General features: G+C 40.4%; 2 protein-coding genes across 4 annotated transcripts; one reads left to right on the forward strand and one right to left on the reverse strand.

Moving 5' to 3' along the window:
• Nucleotides 1-746: 746 nt before the first annotated feature.
• On the reverse strand, nucleotides 747-3,065 carry DPH3 (diphthamide biosynthesis 3). Its single transcript, XM_041411455.1, has 3 exons — nucleotides 2,888-3,065; nucleotides 2,715-2,789; nucleotides 747-2,291 (listed from the first exon to the last, which is right to left on the reverse strand). Exons 1-3 carry the CDS (start codon nucleotides 2,993-2,995, stop codon nucleotides 2,226-2,228), a joined length of 249 nt encoding a protein of 82 aa, XP_041267389.1. The 5' UTR covers nucleotides 2,996-3,065; the 3' UTR covers nucleotides 747-2,225.
• OXNAD1 (oxidoreductase NAD binding domain containing 1) lies at nucleotides 2,961-21,983 on the forward strand. 3 transcript variants are annotated; one of them, XM_041411452.1, is made up of 9 exons: nucleotides 2,961-3,094; nucleotides 8,260-8,425; nucleotides 8,682-8,745; nucleotides 11,952-12,058; nucleotides 15,484-15,625; nucleotides 18,377-18,413; nucleotides 18,519-18,619; nucleotides 20,896-21,004; nucleotides 21,633-21,983. In XM_041411452.1, the coding sequence occupies exons 2-9, from the start codon at nucleotides 8,292-8,294 to the stop codon at nucleotides 21,785-21,787; spliced, it is 849 nt and encodes a 282-aa protein (XP_041267386.1). In that variant the 5' UTR covers nucleotides 2,961-3,094; nucleotides 8,260-8,291; the 3' UTR covers nucleotides 21,788-21,983. The 3 variants fall into 3 exon arrangements, with proteins under 3 accessions (XP_041267386.1, XP_041267387.1, XP_041267385.1); XM_041411453.1 differs by having other exon boundaries at nucleotides 18,522-18,619; XM_041411451.1 differs by having other exon boundaries at nucleotides 18,377-18,619.
• Nucleotides 21,984-23,658: the final 1,675 nt, after the last annotated feature.

A 23,658-nucleotide genomic window follows, 5' to 3' on the forward strand; every position in this document is an offset into this window, starting at 1 on the left:
CTTTGTTAAAGCTTTACATACATACACCATGTGATCAAGTAATTTTAATGTGCACGTAAATTGCATTCCACAACTTGGACCCTATTCACACCAGGTAAGAAACTTCAAGCCCTGACAGTCCCAACTGATGTAATGAACAAATTAATTCTGCTAAAATTAGTTTTTGAAAAGCCATTACCTGTATTTCAGATGAGTGGGAAACACTACTAAGTTTCAATTAAAAACCTGTTACATGCCATGTTTACTTGTTACAAGCCAAGTAAAATTTAATTGATTCATGGTTTTTACAACCATGTTGGAATTTAACCATATAGAGTACAAATAATTCTCTACACAAGTTTCCTAAGTCAGAAAGGGCCTGACCTTCATTATATAACAACATCAGGTCAATGATTTCTGCAAAATCTGTGTACTTTTAGAGATGATACACATGGCAACTTACTTTGATACATTAGATCAGAGCATACATTCCCTGGTCTTGCATTTGAAAATTGCTCCAATTCCTTTGATGTAGAATACTTGTGGAAAAATCATGAAGGTATTTATGCAACACAAATTTGAACAGGGGCTTAGGCAGGGTTCCTGTAAGTTTGCTTTACAGCATCTACTCATAGATTGAAATTATTTTTATTAACCAGCCTGAAAAACCTCCACTACCATCACCCAACAGCAGCAACTCAAGACCTCTGGAAATCATTATGGCTGGTGCAGAAACAGGATAAGTAATGGCCCATTATAACCAGTGATGGAATCTTAAACATCTTTATTTAAATAGTCAAAATAAATATTTGATAAGGCATAGCTAACCAAAGTACCACAACATTTACTTTTTTAAGCACATATGTCAAAGGAACATGAGTGCCACCTCCTGGTTTAGGCATGGAAACACTCTGGGTTGTGCTTACTGCATTCCAAACTTCCAACTAGATGTAAGGGGTTTTTTCCCACTCCTTTTCTTAAAGTCCCTAGAATGTTCATCTTCAACATTCACAGAATGCTGTAAGAACAAAAATAACTAAAAGCAAGAATCCAATAAAACTTGCTTATCTTTAGTGCCTGGAGCAAAATAGCTACATAAACTCTTCACAGGTATTTTTCCCCAAATTTAACTTCACAGATGTCAAATCCTATTAAAACACAGGACTGTAAATATTAAGTAAATATTCAAGTGCAGTCGCTTGTAATTCAAGAGGCCGTCTTGGAGTCAATGTGGAGTATGTTCTCATGACTCTTTTCTACCCTAAAAAATGCCTTTATTAATTAAGTGAAATGTATCCATCTCCTATCCTAAAAGTGACAGAATCTAATAAAGAAAGACTGAGAAATTTACTACAGATGGCACAAAGAACTGCAGCCCATTTTATATCTACTGCAACAGTCAAATCACAAAGTTGTTGAGAATATAGGGGTAAAATACAACCCACTTCAACTTCCAGTCCTGCACCTTAGCAGCTGTGCAGGGGTTAAAAAAAAGGTTGACTCCATTTCACATAACACCCTCAAACGTGTATCACTGTTATGTCAGAGGCATTTAGTAACAACTACCAAGGTTCTTTCAAAGCAACTTCAGAAGCAATTTAAGAAACACATCTGCCCCAATGCAATGTCTGTGCAGATACACAGACAATGCACTTTCCCTGTGTTTACAGGAGTAAAGTCAATTTACCAACATACAATTTACCAGCACTGGGTAAATGTTGGCTCTGGGTCTCTTGTTTTCTCCCGATATTCAGTATGGGCTAACGTACATGAGCCCACAAGCTGGGAGAAGCTGCACTGTGTTAACTCTGTATGGCATTGTGTTCTATGGATTCCTAAATCTCACCTCCCAACATTTCAGCTCTCTGTGCCATGTCACACCCTCATATACCCACATAAAGCCAGTTTTTCTCCACAGGCTAAGAAGCCACTGCCAGACTAAATGTTATCATTTCCCAGCTCCACGTTCTTCTTCTGTGTATTGACTTAATCAGGAACATAATCCTCAAGTCTTCGGGAGGAATACATAGACCAACTTCTATTTTTTTTTTTAAGTATAACCCTTTGGAACAAAACGCATTCATGTGTTTAATGTCCCAGCAAACTCTCTTTCTTGTTAAGAAGACAGACAATTATTGCACTTGTATCCCACAGCAACACGCACTTCCCGAAGAAGCACAACTCTTTCTGCAGTCACCATTCCCATACTTTCTCATCCCAAAGCCGCACAGTCCACGATGCATTCATCAGCACTTGACCAATTCCTTGTTTGGCAAAGGTTCTGCCACGACTTCATCCCGCATGAACTGCTCCTAAAGACAGCAAGCAGGAATTTAGGCGATTTACATTCTTTTTTTAATCTCCTCTACCTCACAAACATCACATACACCCAGGCTAGAAAACAGAGTGATTATAGCACGGATCTGTCTCCCAAAACACAAAAGCCGTAACGCGCCTACGAGGCGAGAAGAGCTGCCAGGGCTGCTGGAGTCAGCCACAGGAGCTCTTCACATCACTGATTTCATCCCGTCTGCATCCTGCCCCAACAGGCAGAGGCGTCTTTTTAAGCCCAAACACGGCAGGAGGAGACCAGAAAAACGAGAGATCAGGCAGCAGATGTAGCTCCAAACCAGGCATTTTTTAACGCTGCCCCGCGCTTCCCACACGGGGCGGCGAAGCGTGACTCGGAGGGACCCGGCTGGAACCGTGTCCGCCTGTCCTCCCTCCGCACCCACCTGGTCGTAAATGACGCGCAGGATCAGGGAGCAGCTGGGGCAGGTGGCCACGTCCTCGCCGTTCTCCAGGTCCTCCTGCAAAAGGCCGGGAGAGCGGTCAGGCCCCGCCGCCTGCCCGGCCCCCGGGCCGCAGCACCCTGTTCTCCCCCCAGCCCCACCCGGCCGCCCCTCACCCGCGTGATGAGAAATCGGTCTCCGCAGGGGCACGGGTAGCTGTAGGTCCCGGTCTCCTCGTCGTACTCAAAGTCCTCGATCTCCACCTCGTCGTGGAACACGGCCATGCCGCCAGGGAACGGCGGAGCCGGGCCGGGGCGGACGGGAAGAGGCGGCGCCTGACGGGGCACGAGGGCGGCGCTCCCCGTGACGTGATGCGGCGGCGGGTAGGGGTGGTGGGGAGCGGGCTGGGGATCCCGGGATCCCAGGGAGGGTTCGGCTGGGGAGGAGGGAGTGGGGGGACAGGAGGGGGAGGGTGAGGGTGAGGGCCGGCGGGCTGACGGGCAGCGCGTTCGCGTCCTCCTGGCTCGCCCTTTCCTCACGGCGGGAGCCCCGCACGCCGGTCGGAAGCGGTGGCCGGGCCGCCCTCTGCGGCCGATGGCGCTGCCGGTTCCAGCCCTGGCGTCTTGCCCTGCGATCCCAGGGGCTGCGGGGGACCGGCCGGGCACTGCTGCGACCTTGTCCTGGTCCCTCCCCTGCCACTTGCCCTTGTCCCTGCCCTGCCCCTTAGCCGTGTGCTTCCCCTGCCCCTTGGCCGCCTCAGTGCCGCCCCGGCCCAGCTGGGCACAGGCTGCCGCCGCCTCTTCCCCGCCTCACCCGCCTCCTACCAGCGCTCACCGTGTTCCCCTCAGTCCTGGGAAAAGGGAGAAAACTGTTTTCTTTGATTACTTTTGCAGGAAGGACTGTTTGTCTAAAGGAGTGTTTTACCGAGAGATAGCTTTTGAAAAAAGGCTTCCTGTGCCGCTTGCCTCAGTACCCTTGCTGCCCCCCTCTGCACTCTCTTGCATTAACCTACCTCGTAATTTGCACTTAAGTGCGATGCGGGTGAACTAAAAGTAGTTTTCCCTTCAGAGAGTGACATGGGATTGTGGGTCAGAAGAGGTGCAGACATATATCTCAACAGATACTCAACCCAGAGCCAGTGGATCAGAGGGAATGGAGAATGAATGGCTCGTTGGTTTTAGGTCAGGAGAGGAAGAAGTCAAGAAAAGTAGTGCTCATTTCATTCCATGGAGGAAAGGAGGTTTATAAAATATGTAAAGGGTGGGTGTCAAGAGGATGGAGTCAGGCTCTTCTTGGGGGTGCCAACCACTAGGACAAGAGGCAGTGGACAGAAACTGGTGTTCAGGAAGCTCCACCTGAATGTGAGGAAGAACTTTATTGTGTGAGCGACCAGGCACTAGAACAGATTGCCCAGAGGTACTGGAGGCTCTCTCACTGGAGATATTCCTGAACCATCTGGATGCAGTCTTGTGCACTGTACTCTCTCAAATGGCCCTGCTTGAGCAGGGAGGTTGGACCATAGGACCCACTGTGGCCCCTTCCAACTTCGGAGAAAAAAGGGGATATTTGGAGTGGCTGTTCCTGTACTGTCTTGGGTAAGGTGAGAATAAAGGGAGAACATCCCACCTGACAGGAGCCTGGGAAGCTGAAGCACAGCGCTTTCATGGCGGGCAGGGAATTGCCAAAGAGCTGGATGAGTGAAAAAAAATCACAGAGGTGACAGATGGGGGAAAAGATGTTCACATTTTGTAAAGGCATGAGTCACACTTCTGTGTGGTAGGGGAGAACCAGAACTCATTAAAAGACATTTAAGAATTCATTGGTTGCAGAGTAAAAATTGCAAATTATTTTTATTGTGTTTTTCATGATTGGAAAGTGATGATAGTAGAGATGGAAGAAGTTTCTTGAACTATGGTTCAAGAGTTATTTCTAATTTAGGATAGAGACTCAGCCTTCAAGCAGTTGTATCAACAGGGTCTTTCAGCTGTGACTATAAAATTAGGCTAACATTTCTTTTGTTTCCAATATTATGTATCGATATTGAACTTCAGGTTGGTTGGAGATGTAGATGTCTATAACCATGATGTGCTATAAGAAAGATTCAAGATCTTAAAGTGATCTCATTAATTTGAGAAACTGATTTTTGAGCACTTTGAGTTTACATATAATATGCCAAGGTAGAAGAATGGGACTTCATTAGATGTGTATTTTGTTGTCCTAAAATATTTTGAGATTGTTAATACTTTTGTTGTCAATGTCGCCTACACATTTGATGCAGAAAGTACTAAAGTGTTTGCTTAAACACTTAAGTATACTTTAAGTACTCTGTGATGCTGTGGAAAAAAATTCTGGAGTAATTTTGCTCACTGGGGGTAGAAGACTTCAATAATTCCATTTTTAAAAGTTGCAAGCTGCTGTGGAATTAAACGCTGAAAAACTATTAAAAATTATGGACAGTTAAAAGCTGCAGGAAGTATTTCTTATGCTTGAAAATGGGCATTTTGAGTAATGACTGTAAATGTATTCCATTTCTGAGCAGCCTAATTTATGGAAGCTCTGCTTCATTCATACAAGACTACAAACAGGACAGATTACTAAGTGACCATCCAGTGCAGCTGTTAGTGAAATCCTAGAGAGTGTTGGCCTGATTAGTTATCAACAAGCTGGATCAGTGCCATTTCAAGGGATTGGAGATGAAAAACATTTTGAAAATAAATTACACGCCTTAAAAGAATGCATGTAAATATATTTAAATGAAAGTAAAATATTAATGCTTTAAAGAAGCAATGGACTGCATCATGGGGATAAATATAATTTGATAGGTGATGTTATATGATAGAGAGTTATGCTAACATTTTAGGAAAAATAAAGGCAGATTTACAAGGAATGAGAAATATCTCTTGGCTCTCTATGAACCTGTTCCTACACTTGAAGGGTAGTTCTGACTAACCTTGAATGTTGTGCATAACAGTTTAGCTTTCTCTGTCATAGCTGTTTGAAAGTGTGGTTTTGAAGCTTCCCACTGTGTTTCCACTGCAGTGAATATGAGAGTCCTTCACTTTCTTTACTCTTTAGAGATGTATTATGTAGAATACATAGAAGTGTGAGGGATTAATGTGCTTTTAAATAAACCTGTGAACAAACAGGTTTAATTAAAGTTTATAAAATTCTCCATCCAGAACCTTTCCTTTACCACTAGAAAGGGAATGGACAGTCAGTGTTTGATCTTTCATACATGAATATTGTTTGAACATTTAAAATCACAGATATGTTGGCTGGAAGGCACTTCTGAGCACCATCCAGTCAGAATTTGTGCTTGGAACAGGACAGTTGTTCACACTGGATTAAGCCAGTCCCAGCTGCAGACCTCTGTCATTAGGCTTCTGCTTTCCAGCCCTGCAGTTTCACAGTTCCCTTTTCAAGGGGAGCTGTACTATTCTTACCTAGTATCATCCACAAGTTTGCTGATCACAGAATGCCCAGAGGGGTCCTCAAAGATCACCCAGTTCCAACGACCATGCCATGAACAGGGACACCTTCTGTCTCATCATCCAAGTTAGTGATAAATATATTGACCTGTATCAGCCCCAGGTTATTCCTAACTGTTCCAGCCAACAAGTGAAGCAAACTTGAAGCCATCAAGTCTTCAATTATGTCTGCCCTGACAAGTTTTCAGCCACTCCAGCCATCCATCTGGTCTGGTGTGTGTGCTTCAGGGGCTGGTGGCAGGAGCCACAGGACACTCAAGGTGTGTTGTATCCTGTCCCCTTAGCTGCGTGACCAGACCTTTCATCACGGTAGCTGTTTGGATTTATCAAACGTCACCTGCCCTTGGTAAATCTGAGTCACATCTTCCTGATTGCTTTCTAAGCTTTCACCCAGCTAAGGGGACAAACTCTGAGCATTTTTCCAGATACTGAGATGGTGCTGACTGGATGTAGGCACTGCTTTTGCCTCTCTTAAAAATGAGCACGTGTAAATCTTTTCCCAGTCAGTTGGAGACTGTGTGATAAATGTTTTTCATAGGTAATAGACACTTGCCTGACAAGCATGTCAGCTGTGTCTCTTAGCAACCTTGAGTGTAACCCATCTGGCTCTGTGCATTTGAGTGCATCCAGTGTCTCTCAGCAGGTGCTGGCCCTGCTCCTACTTATCCCTGTCCTTCCCAACTACCACTGGTACAAGCAGAGGTCTGGGTGCAGACTTTGCCTGAAAGGCTGAGGCACAGGGAATGCTGAGTACTTCAGCCTTTTCCATATCATCTCTGACAAGGTCTTCGCCTTGTGAGAGACTGAAACATTGATGGTTAATGGCTCAAGCAATTGCCCATTTGGAAAAGCTGCAGGGGCTTTGCTGAGGCCAGGTTTGCACCCCTGGACCAAAGGGCAGGAGGAGAGGTTTGGGTGTGTGGTGGGAATTCTCTGATCTGCATAAGAGCAGCCCAGGTGCAGGGAGAGTTAGCACCCACCACCAGAGGATGACCACAACAAACTGACCTTTGTTTAGCAACAAGCTGGGTTTGAGCCAGATAAGGGAAAGGCCAGTGAGAAGCAGGTGCTGCTGGGGTGGAGTAATGCTGTCTATCATGCCAGTGTCCTCCCTTCCACAGCTGGGCCAGCTGTAAATCTCCCCTCGCAGGGAAGGTATCAGGACACTCGTGTTCACAGCTGGGCCTGAAGGTGTTCATCCCTTCCTGGGGGGCAGAACTGGCTCAGTTACACTGGATGAGAGGCAGCTGTCACGGCTTAGAGGGTGTCATAACCCATCAAAGACCCCAAAGCGCCCCCAGACTCATTTCTGGGCCTTCCACCAGACCACTGCACATGATCCCCAGTGCTGCAACAGACAGTGTAAAACTTCCCCCAGGGAGGTGCCTGGGAGCCCCCACCTTAACCTGAACATACTGAACCCATTGAAATCTATGTTTCTTGGTCTTCCCTCACCCCTGATGGATCAAATGTCCAGCCATCACTTTGACTAAGTGAAATTGCAAGAATCAGTTCTTGTCACTGGATCCATGGTTGTGGTATCTTTCCACTATCTTCGCTTATCCTTTCCTCTTCTTTTCTTTTCTGTATATATTTCCTTAAATGATTCTTTTATAGTTTTATATTGTTTAATTTCTATAGATAATAGCTAAAAGGGTTCTGTACCTCATTTTCATTGCAACCAAATTGTTCTACAACAAACCTGCATTATATATATTTGTGTGTATATATATATATATATATGCATATATGTATATATTAATAAACACTGGTCATTCAGTGTCATTTCACTCTAATCTGCCCCAAGGAATCTATTAACAAAAACCTGAGTTACCCTCACCTTTAGGAGTGGGCATAACATCCCTTCACTTGAAGGATGCACATTTTCACTTGTTTATGAAACTTTCATGCTTTTAAAATTCCCTCTCATTATACTTTGTTGGGAGTTTTAGCTCCAGCTGAGCTTTGGCTTTTCTGATTTAAGGGCAATAAAAGCTGGAAACAAGCCATTTCAAACACTGAATGCTTCATTTAACAAATATTAACAATTTTTTTTTCAGGAACCAGTGATTCCGAAGACTGCCTGATCATCATGGCTCGTGCTACTATTTATGTGGGTTGCACCGTTCCTCAATTACTGAGAGGTGCTCAGAGCAGAATTTTTCCCTCTCATTCTCCATTGGGGGTGTTGAGACACTCTGCTTCTTGTTACTGCACAGGGAACGGGTAGGTTATCCACCTCTGTGGTTTTTTTTAAGAGAATGCCATGTAACACTGTCAAAATCAAACTGACAAATTACTACAGACCTATAAATGCTTAATCTAACTCCCAATTATATATTTGTATTTAATTCTTATTTAGATTTATGTCATCTGTAGTCTGGATTGCACTAGATTGTTATGCTAATAGAAATTCGTATCAGTAAGGGACAGTAGCACAGCTGTCAAAATGACAATTATCTTTGTTTGCTTTTTCTTGCAGCACAATAAAATCAAAAAGGAAAATGGATCATCTAGAGAGGACAGCAAATAATTTTCGACAGGAGGTTAGTGTTCTGTTCTTTGGGATGCAAGTAATTTTTTTTTTTTTTTGTTTTGCTGCAAAGATAATTATATTGGATAACAGTATTTGATTCTTAGGCTCCATTTTGCCTTCTGCTGGAGTCTGGTTTTCTTCTTTTTCTCCTCATTTTTTATATTTGTTATTGGTATAAAATTAGCATATTTAGTGCTCGATGGGTGAAATGTAATGAGTTTTAAAGTTTTTCAGTGATATGATGCTGTTTACTTTATGTTGGACAAGAAACTTAATAGATTTCTGGTCAACTATGCATTATAATAAGTTATGCATAACAAAAGTATGTGGATACCCCTTATCTCTAAACGGACTTCTCAATTTTTATGGATTTCTACAATTCTGGTTCAGGTTTGAGATTTTAAAATGTGGAAAATGTCCTTTTATAACATAGGAATAAGGCAAAAATTGTAGACATTTTGAAGGGAGAGATTATAAATTATCTTCAATTTTATCTAGTTTAATTCATAAATACAAGGAAGATATAGCATTGTTCTCCATCAATCCAGAAGTGATTATTCTGGATCTCAGTTTTGAGCAGGAAGCATTCTTTTTCATTATGTTCAGAGGAAAACATACTGTTGTACTTCATACAGATATTTCCTTTCTGAAATAAACTAAAGTAGATGCACACATACCACACATCTGTCAGCCTGTGTACATGAAGTCCTTCTCTGCTGTTTTTCCCTAACTATAGTGGAGAATAAATCACATTCTTCCCAAGAGGAAGCTGGGAGCAGGGGATATGTAGGTAACCCCCGAGAGAGAAGATTCAGCGCTGTCTGACCTGGGCTGTAGATGCATGAGACAAATGAAGCCTGGTTCTGCCTGTCACCAGAGCTGTGAGCCAGCTTTGGGAACCACGGAGCTCAGCTGTTCACACCTAATGCCAGCTCTTCCCTGAGTACAGACCGGTGTTGCTTGTGGACATCCAGCTGCTCTGGTGGATCCTGTTTACCTGAGAAAACGGATGTAGAGACAGGCACAGACCGATGCATGTTCTCCTTTGCTTCTGACATGAAAAAAATGATGGCACTTTTGAGTGTTGCAACCATGGGGTTTTTTAATATTTATTGTTTGACTTGCTTCCTTTCTCTGCTCAATGTCAGTACCTGAAAAATACGTGGAAAATGGATCCTTGTGAGGTGTTGGAAGCTCAGGGTTGGTGCAGGGAACTTTAAGGCACAAGGAAGAGAAGGAAGCTGTATGAGATAGGTGAAAGATCAGGACTCAGTTCTTGCTACTGCACATTCTCTGCATATCAGAGGATTATGCTGTTTCTTTTTTTAATGCTTGATTTATTCTTTGTTGCTTTATTTCTGACCGCTTTAAAATCAGTTTATTTTAAAGCCTCTGCTTGGTTTTACATTCCGTATAATCAGCAGTTGGTTTCCCTCAGCCAATATTGCCTTATTTGACCATTTCAGTCCTGTAAAAGATGAAAGAATCATAAATCTGTGTTACATTAGTGTGGTGCTACAGAACATTGCCTGTTGAAGAGTGATGATGTGAAGGACCAGCACAAGTGACTAATGCTTTCTTGAAATACAGCTGCAAAATCCAGAGTCCTGTGCCCTCCTCTCACTGCAGCCTTGCTTTGACCAGTTGGATACCCGGTGATGGTCCAAAATACTGGCTGAATGCCTGACTCAAATTTAATTTTTGAAAGAACTTTACACCAATTAAGAATTAAATTTCCAGTACTCTTGCAGCTCTCTCAGCTAAATAACAAATTAAGGAAGGTACTGAAGAGTAAAGGAGGGACTTAAGAAGTCCAAATTTAATGTCCTTTTCCTGCACTCCTCCATCAGAACAACCACTGAAGTCATGTATCTGACATTTCTCTTGTTAACTTTGACTGACTGCATTCCTCATTTAATAGTGTCTGCTAAAGTGGAACAAGAATCCATGCTACTTAATTTTAAATTAGCAAATGTCCTGCTGTTTAATGGGACAGGGAACGTGTTCAGATGTTGCTTTAAGAATAAATTAATTTCCTGACATATGTTTTAAATTACAGCATAGTTGCGTAATTTTTTTTATCTGTTTGATCTTAGACAAATGATAAATGGTAGAGTTGTGGTGGTATTTTGAGTATTTCCTTGTGTGGTAAGTGACATCAGCATTTTTAACAGTAAAATCTGTGTATTGCTCTATGCGGAAAATACTTAGGGCATTGCTTTCTTTGTAGAGGAAAAAAGGTTAATAATTATAGTCCAAAAAAACCTGAAAAGGAAGGGTAGGAAGGGGATGAAAATCCATGTTGCACTGATGGGCATCAAAGAATTTAAGTGGGGTACTCATCCACAATGGGTCTTTTTGCGAAGTCTGCTTTTCATTTTTCATCTTTTTTTTTTTAAACTCCTTAAAAGTAGAGCCATTAACTATGGCTCTGACATTCCCTCTCATGTGGCTGCCAAATAAAATCTGCTCTGTTAACCAGCCATGAGACCTTGTGTCTTGGTTTCCCTGTGGTCATATGGGGGTGTAGGGGGTAAATGCAGTAACACAATGCTTGTTGCTTTTCTTTCATTGATGCATTAACATTAATGCATAATCTTTCAGTAATGCATTTAATTACTTATATCAGTCTAGATCCAGAATTGTCCTTGGGACTTCACCTGCAACTGATTTTTTACAAGTATCCTTTGTCTTTATAGCAGAGGTCTTTGTTGCTGGAGGATGCAGGAGTGTGTGTCTTTTATAGATGTGTGAAGAACCTAATCAGTGATAACTAGCAATCACCTCTCTTTATAGCTGTGTTCTCTTCAGCTGAAATAAAGTAACTTTGTGTATATATAATCTTAGAAAAAGTGACAGGCATGGTAGACTGCAAAGTACAAACACTGTTCTCCGTTCCATGACTATTTAAGTGAATCATAGAATGGTTTGGGCTTGAAGGGACCTTAAAGATCATGCAATTCCAACCCCCTGCCATGGGCAGGGACACCTTTCACTAAACTAGGTTGCTTAGGACCCCATCCAACCTAGCCTTGAACACTTCTAGGGTTAGAATCCATTTTTGTTTCATCACCTCAGTGAAAAATATTGGTGCTGTAGGTAATGAAATGCCATGGGTAACATGGGGAAGTGATGGATGTCTCATGCACAGCTTCTTGAGTGCTTTTTCTGTAACTTATATCTACATATCACAATGGCTTCTTTTCCTTTTGCTAGGTAATTACACAAGCAAAAGTGTGTGGAATCACCAATGAATCAGAGACAGTCAAAAGGCTTCGTTTGGCAATTGCAAATAAGGATTTTACTTTCAAAGCAGGACAATGGTAAGATCTTCTGGTATATTTGAGGGGGAAATTACTAGGAGAAGTCCACTATAACAAAGTGACGAAAGGTTTCTGATCCTTGGGCCTTGGAAAAAGTTGTTAATTTATATAATACTATGTTTTCTTATTGGATGCTCTGTCAAAGAGCTGATATTTGGCATAATTTTTAAACAGTCGTTATAAAAAATGCTAATATTACTATCAAAAGGGCAGAAGTGAATATTCTTTAAATGTTCAGTTATAGTGTTTTGGTGCTTTCCTGTGGTTTATTATATTACCATGTTTCTTCAGGAGTACTTTGAAGTTCACTGCACTTTATTCTGCAGGCTGGTTTTATTTACTAGTTATTTTTACAGTGGAGCTGAGACTGCTAAATTTGCAAGTTACTTCATTTTGGTTTATTTCTTCCCCTTGAAGTTTCCACTTTGAAAATTAAGCCTGTTACATCAGATTAATATATTAATATAAATAGACAAATTTGAAAATAAAAACTTTGAATTATTAAGCCTTTGAAACAATTAGCTGTTTGTTTAAACAATTTTACAGGTTTGTTTTTTTTTCCCAGGGCAGTAGTGGATTTTCATGTTTGTCTTTCTTCCTTGTTAAAAATACTCTCACTCAGTAACTTTTTTTTTCTCTTAGAAATTAATTTAAAAATAGGAGTAGTTGCTTTTGGCAATGGACATTTGTATGTTCTTAAACTTTTTATCGGCTTTGGCCATCTGAAAGTGGTTTTGCTGAAATCAAAGTATAGCTGCTAGGATACTAGCAGCATATGTTACTCATGGAGTGTTAATATGCTGGCTTTTAAATTTAGAACCAGAACACAAGATGCTGATTAGCAATAATTTGTTTGTGAAGTAATTTGCTGCAGTTTTTGCACATGTGCAGTGACTCGTATTAAATTCTTGCTTGCCAGTACTTGCAACGTACTTTTACCCTCCAAAAATGTTTTTGAAATTATCATGTGGAAACTGAAAGCTTTAATTATAATTACTCTTCTTCATTTTCTTCTTCCTTGAAAGTGTTCTAATGCTATTTTGTAAGGTACACATCAACTTCTCTGTACTTGTATCTATAAACTGAGGTTGCAATTTTGGTGAGCAACATATTTTCCTGGGTAGAAAAGGCTAACTTGTTAGGATTTGCTATAGTAAGATGTTACAGTCAAAGATTGTCACTAAAATGTTTACATTTCCTGAAAGTGTTCTAATTACTGAGTTTTTCAGAAGCAAAAGTGAATTTGTTTTGCAAGCACTTTGGCAAATACTGACTGGTCTTTATCTGACTTCAAATAATAACGAAGAGACTTGTTGCTGTTACACGTTTTGATTTACTAAAACACGCATTGAGGTATATGCATGTTGCAAATACTTTGAAGAAGTAGCTTTATGGTTTTAGTGTTTCTGATCTCTCACTCCAGCAATGGGTAATTATTACTCATTTCTTAAAGATATGGTTTAGGTGGATTTTAAAAGGAGGGGAGTAAAAAAAACACCCTGAGATCTCTAGTTTACATCTATTTGTGCCTCTCCTTGTGGGTTTTCTTCACTTTTTTCCCTTCTGCTGCTCTTTTCTCTTAGGCTTTCTTCAGGAGCCCTCTCACCCTCCCTTACATGGCTGAGAAAAGCCATCAGAGCTAGTCCACTACAAGATAGTAAACTGTGCCTTGAAATCTCTCATAGTTATGTACTTGGGAAAAAAAATACATCTGCATTAGTATTTGGGAAAGGTAAAAACCATGTTTGATGTAGGTTTTGCAATATTTGTGTGTTTCCCCACCAGGCATGGATAAGGTTTCCCTTACATGCCACGGAGAACATTTGACTTGAATGTAAATTGTGACTTTACAGCATAAATTCTCATATTTTTCGTTAAGTTCATCTAAGTAGGAAAATTATTTTCCACCAGAGGGAGGTAAAGAGCTTCAGTAGCATCGTGAGATGTTCTTTGGCAGGATAAACACTGCAATTCAAGAGTCATCTCAGCTGCCAGAGCCTGACTTGTCACTAAAGCTGGACCCCGTGGGCAGCAGGGCTGCACAAGCTGAGGACACTGAAATAGGCTGGTCATTTTTTTTTGGTTGTAGACCATTCTTTTGCAGCCAGGTATCTTTATGCATCATTAAGTTATTATAAGCATCAAGTTAAAAATTGTATTACACTGTATGCATCCTTTGAGAAAAGGAGATTTTTTCTTCAAAGGGTGAATTTTTGGTGGAGTAAGCAGACAAGATTTTTTTTCTTGAAAAAGTGGTGAACGACTCAAAGTGCTGTTCTCTTTTCTCAAGTATTTGTGGTATCTGTGAAGAATACAGCTTTGCTGTTTAAAGAAAATACCTGTGAAGTAGCAGTCAGTCTGTATTTCTTGTTGCATCCTCATTTAACTAATACTGAGCCAGCCTAACCCAGGCTTGAATTGAATAATGGTTCTCTAGTACCTGGCACTGTTTATCAGTGTGATTGTTTCCTAAGGGGACCAGCACAACTAGTTACAGGCATTTGGTTTATTGTGAAATACAGTGCTTTTGTTAAGTGCTGTGGAAAGCAGAAGCATTTAAAGATTTACGGAACACAGAGGACGGCAGGTGACAGATAACAAACCAACTTGTAATTTTTTTCTGATAATTATTTGGAAGCCACATCAAGGTTTATCAAAGCCTTACTTTTATGAGACTGAATGAATAGTTCATCTATAGTAATGGCTTGCCTTCCATACTCTCTAATGGCTGGTATTGCAGAAGCTTAGCCACATGTTGCCTTCTTATCTGTACAAACTCATGCATGGTTTGCTTTTAAGCAGAAAGGAAAAAAAGTAGGAATTTATTCCAATTCAATTTCCTATAACCTAAAAAAGCGGTATCTGCCACCAGAGGGAGCTGCAGTTCTGCTGCCAGCTGTGGGTTTCATAAATGGGATTTTTTTTTACATACTGTTGGTTTTATTTCAGATATTTCATCTACCCAGGAAAATAAAGTGTTTAATATAAAGTAATTTCCCTAAAATTAGAATGCCAATCTTCCTATGTTTGAAAATTGAAGAGCCCATCAAAGAGATCAAAAAGAGTGGGAATTAAGCTACTCTATCAGACCACGATTATGTTTTTGTTCTAATATGCAAATAATTGATTTAAAACACGTAGAATTCTAGTCTGTTGTGAAATGTGACATCTAATGTTAAAAGCAGAATGGTTTGAAAACCTTCTAGTTTAGCAAACATGATTACATGGTTCTGGAAGAAAATCATTCTAAGGAAATGGTGTTACTCAAGGTTAACTCCCTTTTTGGAAAAGTTATGTTATAGAAATGAAGATGTTGTAAAGGAAAGATAATTAAAACAAAGGCAGCCACATTATTTTGGCTATTGTTGTCCATGTTTGGGGTTGTTGGCTTCTTTTTTAAACTTTTCTGTCTGATCTCTTTTTAGGGTCGATTTCTTTATTCCTGGAGTATCTGTAGTTGGGGGATTCTCAATATGTTCAAGCCCTGGCCTGTTAGAACGAGAAGGAATACTAGAGCTGGCAGTAAAGCACACTGTTCATCCTCCTGCTCACTGGATTCACACTGAGGTAAATGAAATTAACTGTGAGACTGGGCTTGCTCTCTTTTCTTTTTTGAGGTAAAGGGGGTGGTGTTTGTTTTTAGACCACTTGGTGCTATTAACTGCAAAATTCACGTTGACTTCTTCAAGCATTTTGGATACAACATAAATCTTAAAACCTTTTGTTCAGTAAGGGACTGAAATTGGATGTTTATATGGAAATACAGTTACTGTGATCTTTTGACACCACTTCTGCTTATCGTGGACTTAAAGTGGTATTGTAGTTAGTGTATATAAGGGTTCTCACTCCTTTGGAATTAATGAATTTTTAAAAAACCTCTGTTCTAACTTACATCCCTGAGAACAGGCAGTGTTACACATTACAAAGTTACCTCTGATAACCTTCCATAATTCCTGACTATTTCTGCAAATATAAAGTGGGAATCATTGACCAATCACAGATAGATACAGATTATTAAAGGGGAGCCAAGGAAGATACTTAGATCAGTTCTTCTGAATTGATAAAACATTTCAGAATATCTCTAGTATTCTTTTAAATACACAATATTTTTGTAATAAAGATATAACACAAGGCTTCGGTTTCTGCTGTATGAAAAGTAAAGTCTGAGACTTGGCCTCGTGGTGTTTTGTTCCTCATTTACCCCATTTAGTTTGTCAGATGAGTCACATGTTTCATCAGTGATCTGTCCTATCAACTTTTGTTCTTTTCACAGTCTCTGGAAACTATTTAAGAATTTTTGCTGCTGTAAGTCAGTTTTTGTTGCTGAGTTTTCTGGTGGAATTTGTAGGATAAATCTTTAGTTAAGGGGTAACCTACATCAAATCTAATGCCATGGAGAAACCTCCAGGGTATACATGGACTCTTCTAGCTAAACAAAAGTGCATGCTTTTCTTCAGGAAACAAGCAGAAAAAAATAGCAACCTAGAATTCAGAAATGTTGTATATATGGTGACAAAACTGGTACTTAATTGTTTAAAAGTTGCTTTGAAAGGAAGTTGCTATCTCAGATTAAAGATGGTATGAGAATAGTTAGCACTAATGTACTCACTGTATTTGTGTTTTTAGAGGTATTTATTTCTTAATATTACTGTATATAAAATAATAAATTTTAGCACCATGTACTTTATATAACTTGAGTAAGATGTAGCCTTTTCTTTAAAAAATATCCATGTGATGTACTGATTGCTTCACTGATCTGCCTGAGCTGTGTCTCTAAACTAGGCTAAAGGACAACACTTTCTCATGGTATTACTCCAGAATTTTACTATTTTTTATTGTATACTGACTTACTGTTATCATTGTCATGGCCAAAGCATGGAAGTATCTGGAAGACTGCTGGTTAAGAGAGATTCTTCCCAAATCCCATGTCCGATTTTGAGGAACTGTGGCTGGTTAAGGGGGCAGATGTGGGATTGTTTCTCCCTAAAACTGCTTACTTCCTGAAAGGGTACCATATTCTGTGTTCTCCTTAGGCCACGTGGATCAGGAACACGTGGATTTGTGCTTCTCTAGACCAGAGTAAAACATGGTGGGAAAGCCTGGCAGTGTACATGACAAGGGAGAGAGAAATCAGTTTCAGATAATGAATGCTCATTGCCCTACAGTAGACTTGAGAGACAATAGTTCTGCAATAATTAAGAAAAGCAAGAAAGTTGTTGGGTGTTTTTAATGACCATGCTTACTATCTTAGGAACTCATGTGTCCTATGCAGTACCTGCATCCAAGGGCATCCTTCTTGCTCCTGGTGGAATTGTTACACGTTTGTACCTTAGCTGTCTGTGCAGCCTTCAGTAATGGAACTCCCTTTGTTTCGGTTTACTGTTTCCTGCTATGAAAAGAATTCTTTGGAGGAAGTGTTTTCATTCTCTAGGCTAATTTTTCAGCAGTTCTTTTTCTCTCCTCCATTCCCACCTTCCTTGGTTTTCCTATCCTCTTAATTTTGTCTTTTAAAACCTATATATGGCCTAAGTGCTCTTATTAGTTCTGTCAGCATGCAGTGATGTGGAAGAACTCACCTGACCTCTCTGTACTGCAGCTTCACCCTTCAGACAGGATGCAGTGCTGGTTTACCAAGGAGATACTGACCCAAGTGGATTTTTTTTTTGCTGTAGCATTTGTTTTCCATGTATCAAAAAAACATGCTTGCACACATTTCTTTAGAAAATAATTTCTTACGTACAAGTGGAGAGTAAGAGAGATTTTCCCCTGATTTTTCTTCTTCTAAGTCTCCGAAGCTGCAACTGCAGAAGTGATTCTGCAAGAAATATTCTTGTGGATGCTTGCTTCACTTCTGAGTAGTTTTTAATTTTAGGGAATGGGGATGGAAAAACCTTCTGTGTATGCAACTTATTCTGACCTTCAGTGACCTCATAGGAAGGCCTTTTTTGGCATGAAGCTGGTTTTGGGTAGAAGTGTGATTTCACATGTTGAGCTTGGGTTTTCACAGCCACATATTGTTCTTGGAAAACTGTGTGAATTGTTCCTCTTTCAACTCTTATGGGGATAGGAAGGGGGAGTCACCATCCTGCCTTACCATAAGACTGAAACTTTTGAAAGTAGACCTAGATCCCTAGAGACACTGGGTTGCTTCAGATAGTTGGAAAGTGTGTGTATATTTTAAAGTCCTTCTGTTTTTCCTTCACTGGTCAATTAAAATAAAAAAATCACAGCCCAGCAAACCTTGTGACTGGGATGCAAAAAAAAGATTTCAAATTTTGCATTTAGTTCTGAAATTAAATATCTTCTTTTCCATCCTAGTGTACTCTTGACTCAGAAGTGGCTCTGCGAGTGGGAGGTGATTTCTTCTTTGATCCTCAGCCTGGTGACTCCCCAGTAAACCTAGTGCTGATAGCAGGGGGTGTTGGAATTAACCCATTGTTTTCTATACTGCTGCATATAGCAGATCTTCATGGATACCAAGAGGGTAAAGGAAATAGACACAAATTGGGAACAGCGAAGCTGTACTACAGTGCAAAAAATACCAGTGAACTCTTATTTAAGGTAAATCAAAAGTTTTTTAAAAACCAGGTCTCACCTATTCAGGTGCTAGTGTGTATAACAATGTTACCAAAATCCAGAGAGTCCTTTTGTGTAAAACACTGTACAAACAGAGACAAAAGTTACTTCCTGCCTCAAATCCCATGTTTTGTTAACTACTTATGCCAGTGTGCAAATTAAGTTACTGTCCTGTTACTGGACACATCTGCTCCCATTGTTTTTGATAAGCCAATTACTCCTGAATTTTACTATATCCCTGCATTTTACTATGATCTTGTAACAGCATGATAGTATACTAAAGATTATATATATATGTATATACACACTAACAGTCTGCATAGTGCTGTAATACTGTAACCACACAGTCTAAGTAGAGATTGTATTGAATGGAATGTAAAGACTAGAAAAGAATAATTCTATCCAAAGGAATACTTTCTAAAATAACAGCAGAGCTTTACTGATACTGTATTAGTTACTAATAAGTACTAGTGTATGAATGAAGGATTTATAGTTGCTTTTAAAACTGCTTGTTTTACTGCAGTACTTCATCAACATTTACTCAGCAGTTAACAATCAGTTGTCACACTCTGCCATTAATGTTTATTGACAATATCTTAGGGTCAAATTAGCACAGCTTCTGTGAAGAAGCATCCAAAATGATTTATGGGTTTTTTAAGTATTGAAAGCTTTTGACTGTAAGATGAAGAGCTGTCATGATTCCAGAAACTGTGTGTATAGGATTCATCACTAGTTTTATGTCTGTACTTCTATCATGTTTCTAGATACAGAGATACTTGCTTTCTTTGAATAGCTGTTTGTTTGTTGCTAGAAGCAGAATAATCTGCTCTTCCTTTTGCCACCTACTGATCTTCCAGTCTGTTCTAAGCATGCATAGGTTTTTCCAGTGCCAGTACTGACATTCCTGGCATTCACTTAAGGAGTTTTGCAACAGCAGAACTTTTGCACTAAAGTTTCTGGGACAAAAGAGAAAAGTGTCATGCACAGTGCTTAAAATATATCCCTCCTTCATTCTTCACATGTCCCTCAGATCCAGAACATGACTGTCAAAATTCTTCACTTCTGTGCAGAGGATTGAGGAAATACAATCTCTAGCAGCCTTTATGCTGTTGTGACAAACATCTGTACAGGATGTGTACAATCTCCAGGAGGACCTGCTGGGTTATCACTGATGGTTTGGAGGACATGGTCCCTGAAGGAGCAGCTGTGCATGGGCTGACAAGGGCAAAGGGAGATGCCACGGTGGGGTCTGATCCTCACTGTGGATGTGCTCTCATGTCGCAGGCTAAGCCACTGGAAATATCCTTAGTGCAAATTACAGAATCAACAGCACTGGGGTACGAAGACAGCAAGTCAATAGTAGAGGTGCTGGTGGAACACTGCACAGCATTGGCAATATGTGCTGCTCTTCATCCCATGTTTTTTTAGGGATTCGGGAACAGATTTTCTACAAAGTAGAATCTTTCTGGGTTTTTTTATTAAGAAACCCAGGGCAGACTCAGTGTAGTAACTAGTTAACAAGCAAACACTTAACAAAATGAGCAAATTTACCTAGAAATTATTTTTACTTCAGAATATTTTAAAGAATTTCCAGTGTCCTATATAATGCAGAATCTAGGCAGTAGCTAAATCTTAATTTCTGAACTAACTACAGCATCTGACTAACGTATTCTTTTTTTGCTGATTTGAACTGAAGCCACTGGGGGTTTGGTGGTAACTTACCACAGCTGTGACTTAGGGAACTGAAAATGAGTTTATACTTTCTACTCTGGCAAAAATAACATTAGCATTACGTGGTAGTTGGTTTTACTTGAGAACATGAGACACTAAAGGGTCTAGTGACCTTATCAGATAAACCAGACAAGACTCAAAAAGTTCTTAATTAATGGTAAATACATACTGCAGGGGTTTTTTTAAATGGAAAACCCCTATGGAAGTGGAAGGAAGAAATACTGAGAATTCATAAAGGGAAGAAATTGGGAAATGACCTAACTGGATCTTGGGTCCAAATCTTACAGATTGTAATCTATATCAGAAAAGGAGAAAAGCACTAACATAGCTGGCAGGGTATTTGCATTCCAAGTGTGGGAATTCTGTGTATGTGTGCAGGTCAGGCCTGTGGAATCACACCCATCAGGTTCTCACTGCTGAAATGCAAAGTCTTGGTTCTCACTAATAATCACTGGCATTCTGGGACTGTGTGCATACATCTGCTTTGATTTAATGGCCTGTGGTGTAAGCAAGTGTGTTTAACATTACAGAAAAATATTCTTGGTTTGATGAAGGCGTTTCCTGGAAAGATCACATGTTGTTTCCACGTCACCCAACAGCGCTCACAGATCTGTAAAGAACTGCAGCCACACATTACAGGTAAAGGTCATGGCACTGTATAGAGATCCTATCTGAAGCCCCAGTTTGATTACATCCTACAGGATGAAGCTGTGCATAATAACCCAGCATTTTTACATTTAAAGCTTCAAAATGAGATGCGAGTTAAACAGTTTCTCTGTACTTATTCCACTTTGCAGAAAACTTTTCTCTTTGTATTTTTTTCCTCTGTTAATCCTAAACTTCACATGGGTATTTCCCACTGCAGACTTTATTCCAGAAACTATTAAGCAAATGCTGTTTACTTTCCTTAAGGTGGGATTGATGTAGGATGAGCTGACTGCTTGTAAGAGACAGTTCAGCATGTTTCCGTGTCTGCTGTATTTGTGTTAGAGATACCTATTTTTTTCACATGAATTTGGGATTGTCCTTGTCTGTAAGCCATGTTTCTCTTCAGTGACTAATACCCTCTGCATTCCAAGTACAAGCACTGATTTCAATCCCCAGAAAAACAAATGGTTTTGGAAGCCTTAAATCTCAATATTATCCTGGAACAGGCCAGGCATTTTTAAGAAATGAGTGCTTGAAATACCTCTAACCAGACACTATGTTTGAAGTGACTTCATGATTAATATTTCTGTTCTCATTTCCTACTTTTTTTCTTTGCCAGAAGGAAGAATATCTGAAAAGGATCTAGAGAAACACGTATCTAATGATACTTCATGGTACATCTGTGGTCCCCCTCCAATGATAGAATCTATATCCAAACTACTCACTAACATTGGTGTTCCTAGAAACCGTGTTTTCTTTGAGAAATGGTGGTAGCGACACCTGCTGAAGAGAAAATTATAGTATTTTTTCCAGTGCATTTTGATAAGCTAAAATGTACAGAGATGGACTCTGAATTATTTTGAAGATTTTAATGAAGATGTTCTCAATGATTAACTGTAATACGCCTGAAATACAGTGCTGCTGCTTGGGGGGAAAGAAAAGTGATTTTATATTAAAGACATTAACTGTTCTGGTTTTTTGATGGTTTGCTTTTCTTATGGGTACCAGCATATTTTCACTTTATACACTTGCTTTGTTAGTCAGCTTTTAAAAGACTTTTTTGATGCCTAATTCAGCACTTGTAGAGAATTAGTTGTGCAGCAATGCCAGATATGTTTGTATGGATAATTCAGGCCACAACCTCTGAATCTGCTCCAAATGAGTCAACACACTTCCCTCCCCAGTTCTATATAATGTATTTACTATTTTTATAGAAGAGCTGCTGTGTTGTGACTTCCTTCTCTTGCCATTTCTTCTCAGAAGAAAAAAACACCTTTTATGTGGTTTATGTAAATAAGTTAGTTGTGTTGAGAAAGATATTTTCTCATAATCCTGTTTAGCCTGAGTTGAAAGTGTTGACTGCAGCAATCATAGGAATTCCTCCTGTATCCTGTGCTGAGGTTGTTCAGCCAAGATTGTGCTTGCATGGGCTACGTCCTCAAAAGCAGCACTGGCCAGCAACAGCCGAGATGGGAAATCTCCACAGTCCTGCTGCATAAACTACAGAGCTTTAGGGGATTCCAGGACATATTCCTTGGAGAAAGGTCTTTGGAAAGGTTAGTCTTGCAAGGCATGAATGTACCTCTAGGTGTAATGGCCGATACCTGAGCCCTTCCTCAATGAACCTTCTTTGTCCAACTTTAAGAAAAACTCATCAAAGAAATTAGGAGACCAACAAAATCTATTGGGTTTGTTAATTATCTGCATGGACAGTTCAAGTCCTTAAGTGGCAGAGATTCCTCCTGTACACTTGAAGACCTCAATCAGGAACAATATCAAAAGTACTAAATTCGTATTGAATTAGTTAAAATGTTAAATGGAATAAGGCCTTCCCTTTGTTAGTGGCTCCTTTCCTTGAGTTACATGTTTCAGACATAGTCAGCTAGGTAATGCAGCACATTCCTTGCCATGAGTGTCTCCCTGCTCTGCCTTAAACAGGGGTTGCAGAGACACTGAACCAGCCAGTTCCCAGCCTGCTGCAATCGCCTTGGTGTGAAGCACTTTGTTTGTCAAGCACAATGTCTCTGTGGTTGGCTGAGAAGGCCTCAAGCCCAGCTCTAGCTCTCTCCCAAGGAAGTCATTTCAACTTCAGCATACTCCAGTTCTACCCTCTTTTTATCAGTCTGGTATGTTGTACAGCCTGGGGGCTACCTGCTGCCACATCCATGTGCACCTCATCCTCAAACTGCAGAGAGGCAGCCCTGCTGGGAAAGGCCAGGCCCTTGCTCTGAGTGAAGCACAAAGCTGCTCCTGGGACTGTGTCAGAAGCTGATAAACAAATGAAATAATGCCAGTGCTTCCTGGGTACTGAAGGGAACAGGCCATACCTGCTGCCACTCTAATGACAGGCTCTATTTTCCATCAGGAGGGGTGAATCTGATTGATGGACCTTTAAAAGTTGCCTTTTGGGGACAGTACTGTGATGAGGCTTTGCCCCCACGTTTGTGCCTTCTGCTGCCTACGCTTAGGTCTGTGCTTCTGTTCCATGCAGTGCCACTTCCAGCTGCCATTGTTGGCCCCCTGTGTAGCCACTGCAGGCCCAGAGGGGATGTCTCATCCAATCCCTCTTCCTCAAATGAGAGGAAGATTCCTTCTGAGTACTTCTATTTCAATGAATGCTTCCTTGTTTGTTCACTCTGGAATGT

The sequence above is a fragment of the Onychostruthus taczanowskii genome, unplaced genomic scaffold (genome assembly GCF_017590055.1).
Source record: "Onychostruthus taczanowskii isolate IOZ18803 unplaced genomic scaffold, ASM1759005v1 scaffold36, whole genome shotgun sequence".
Lineage (NCBI taxonomy): Eukaryota > Metazoa > Chordata > Aves > Passeriformes > Passeridae > Onychostruthus > Onychostruthus taczanowskii.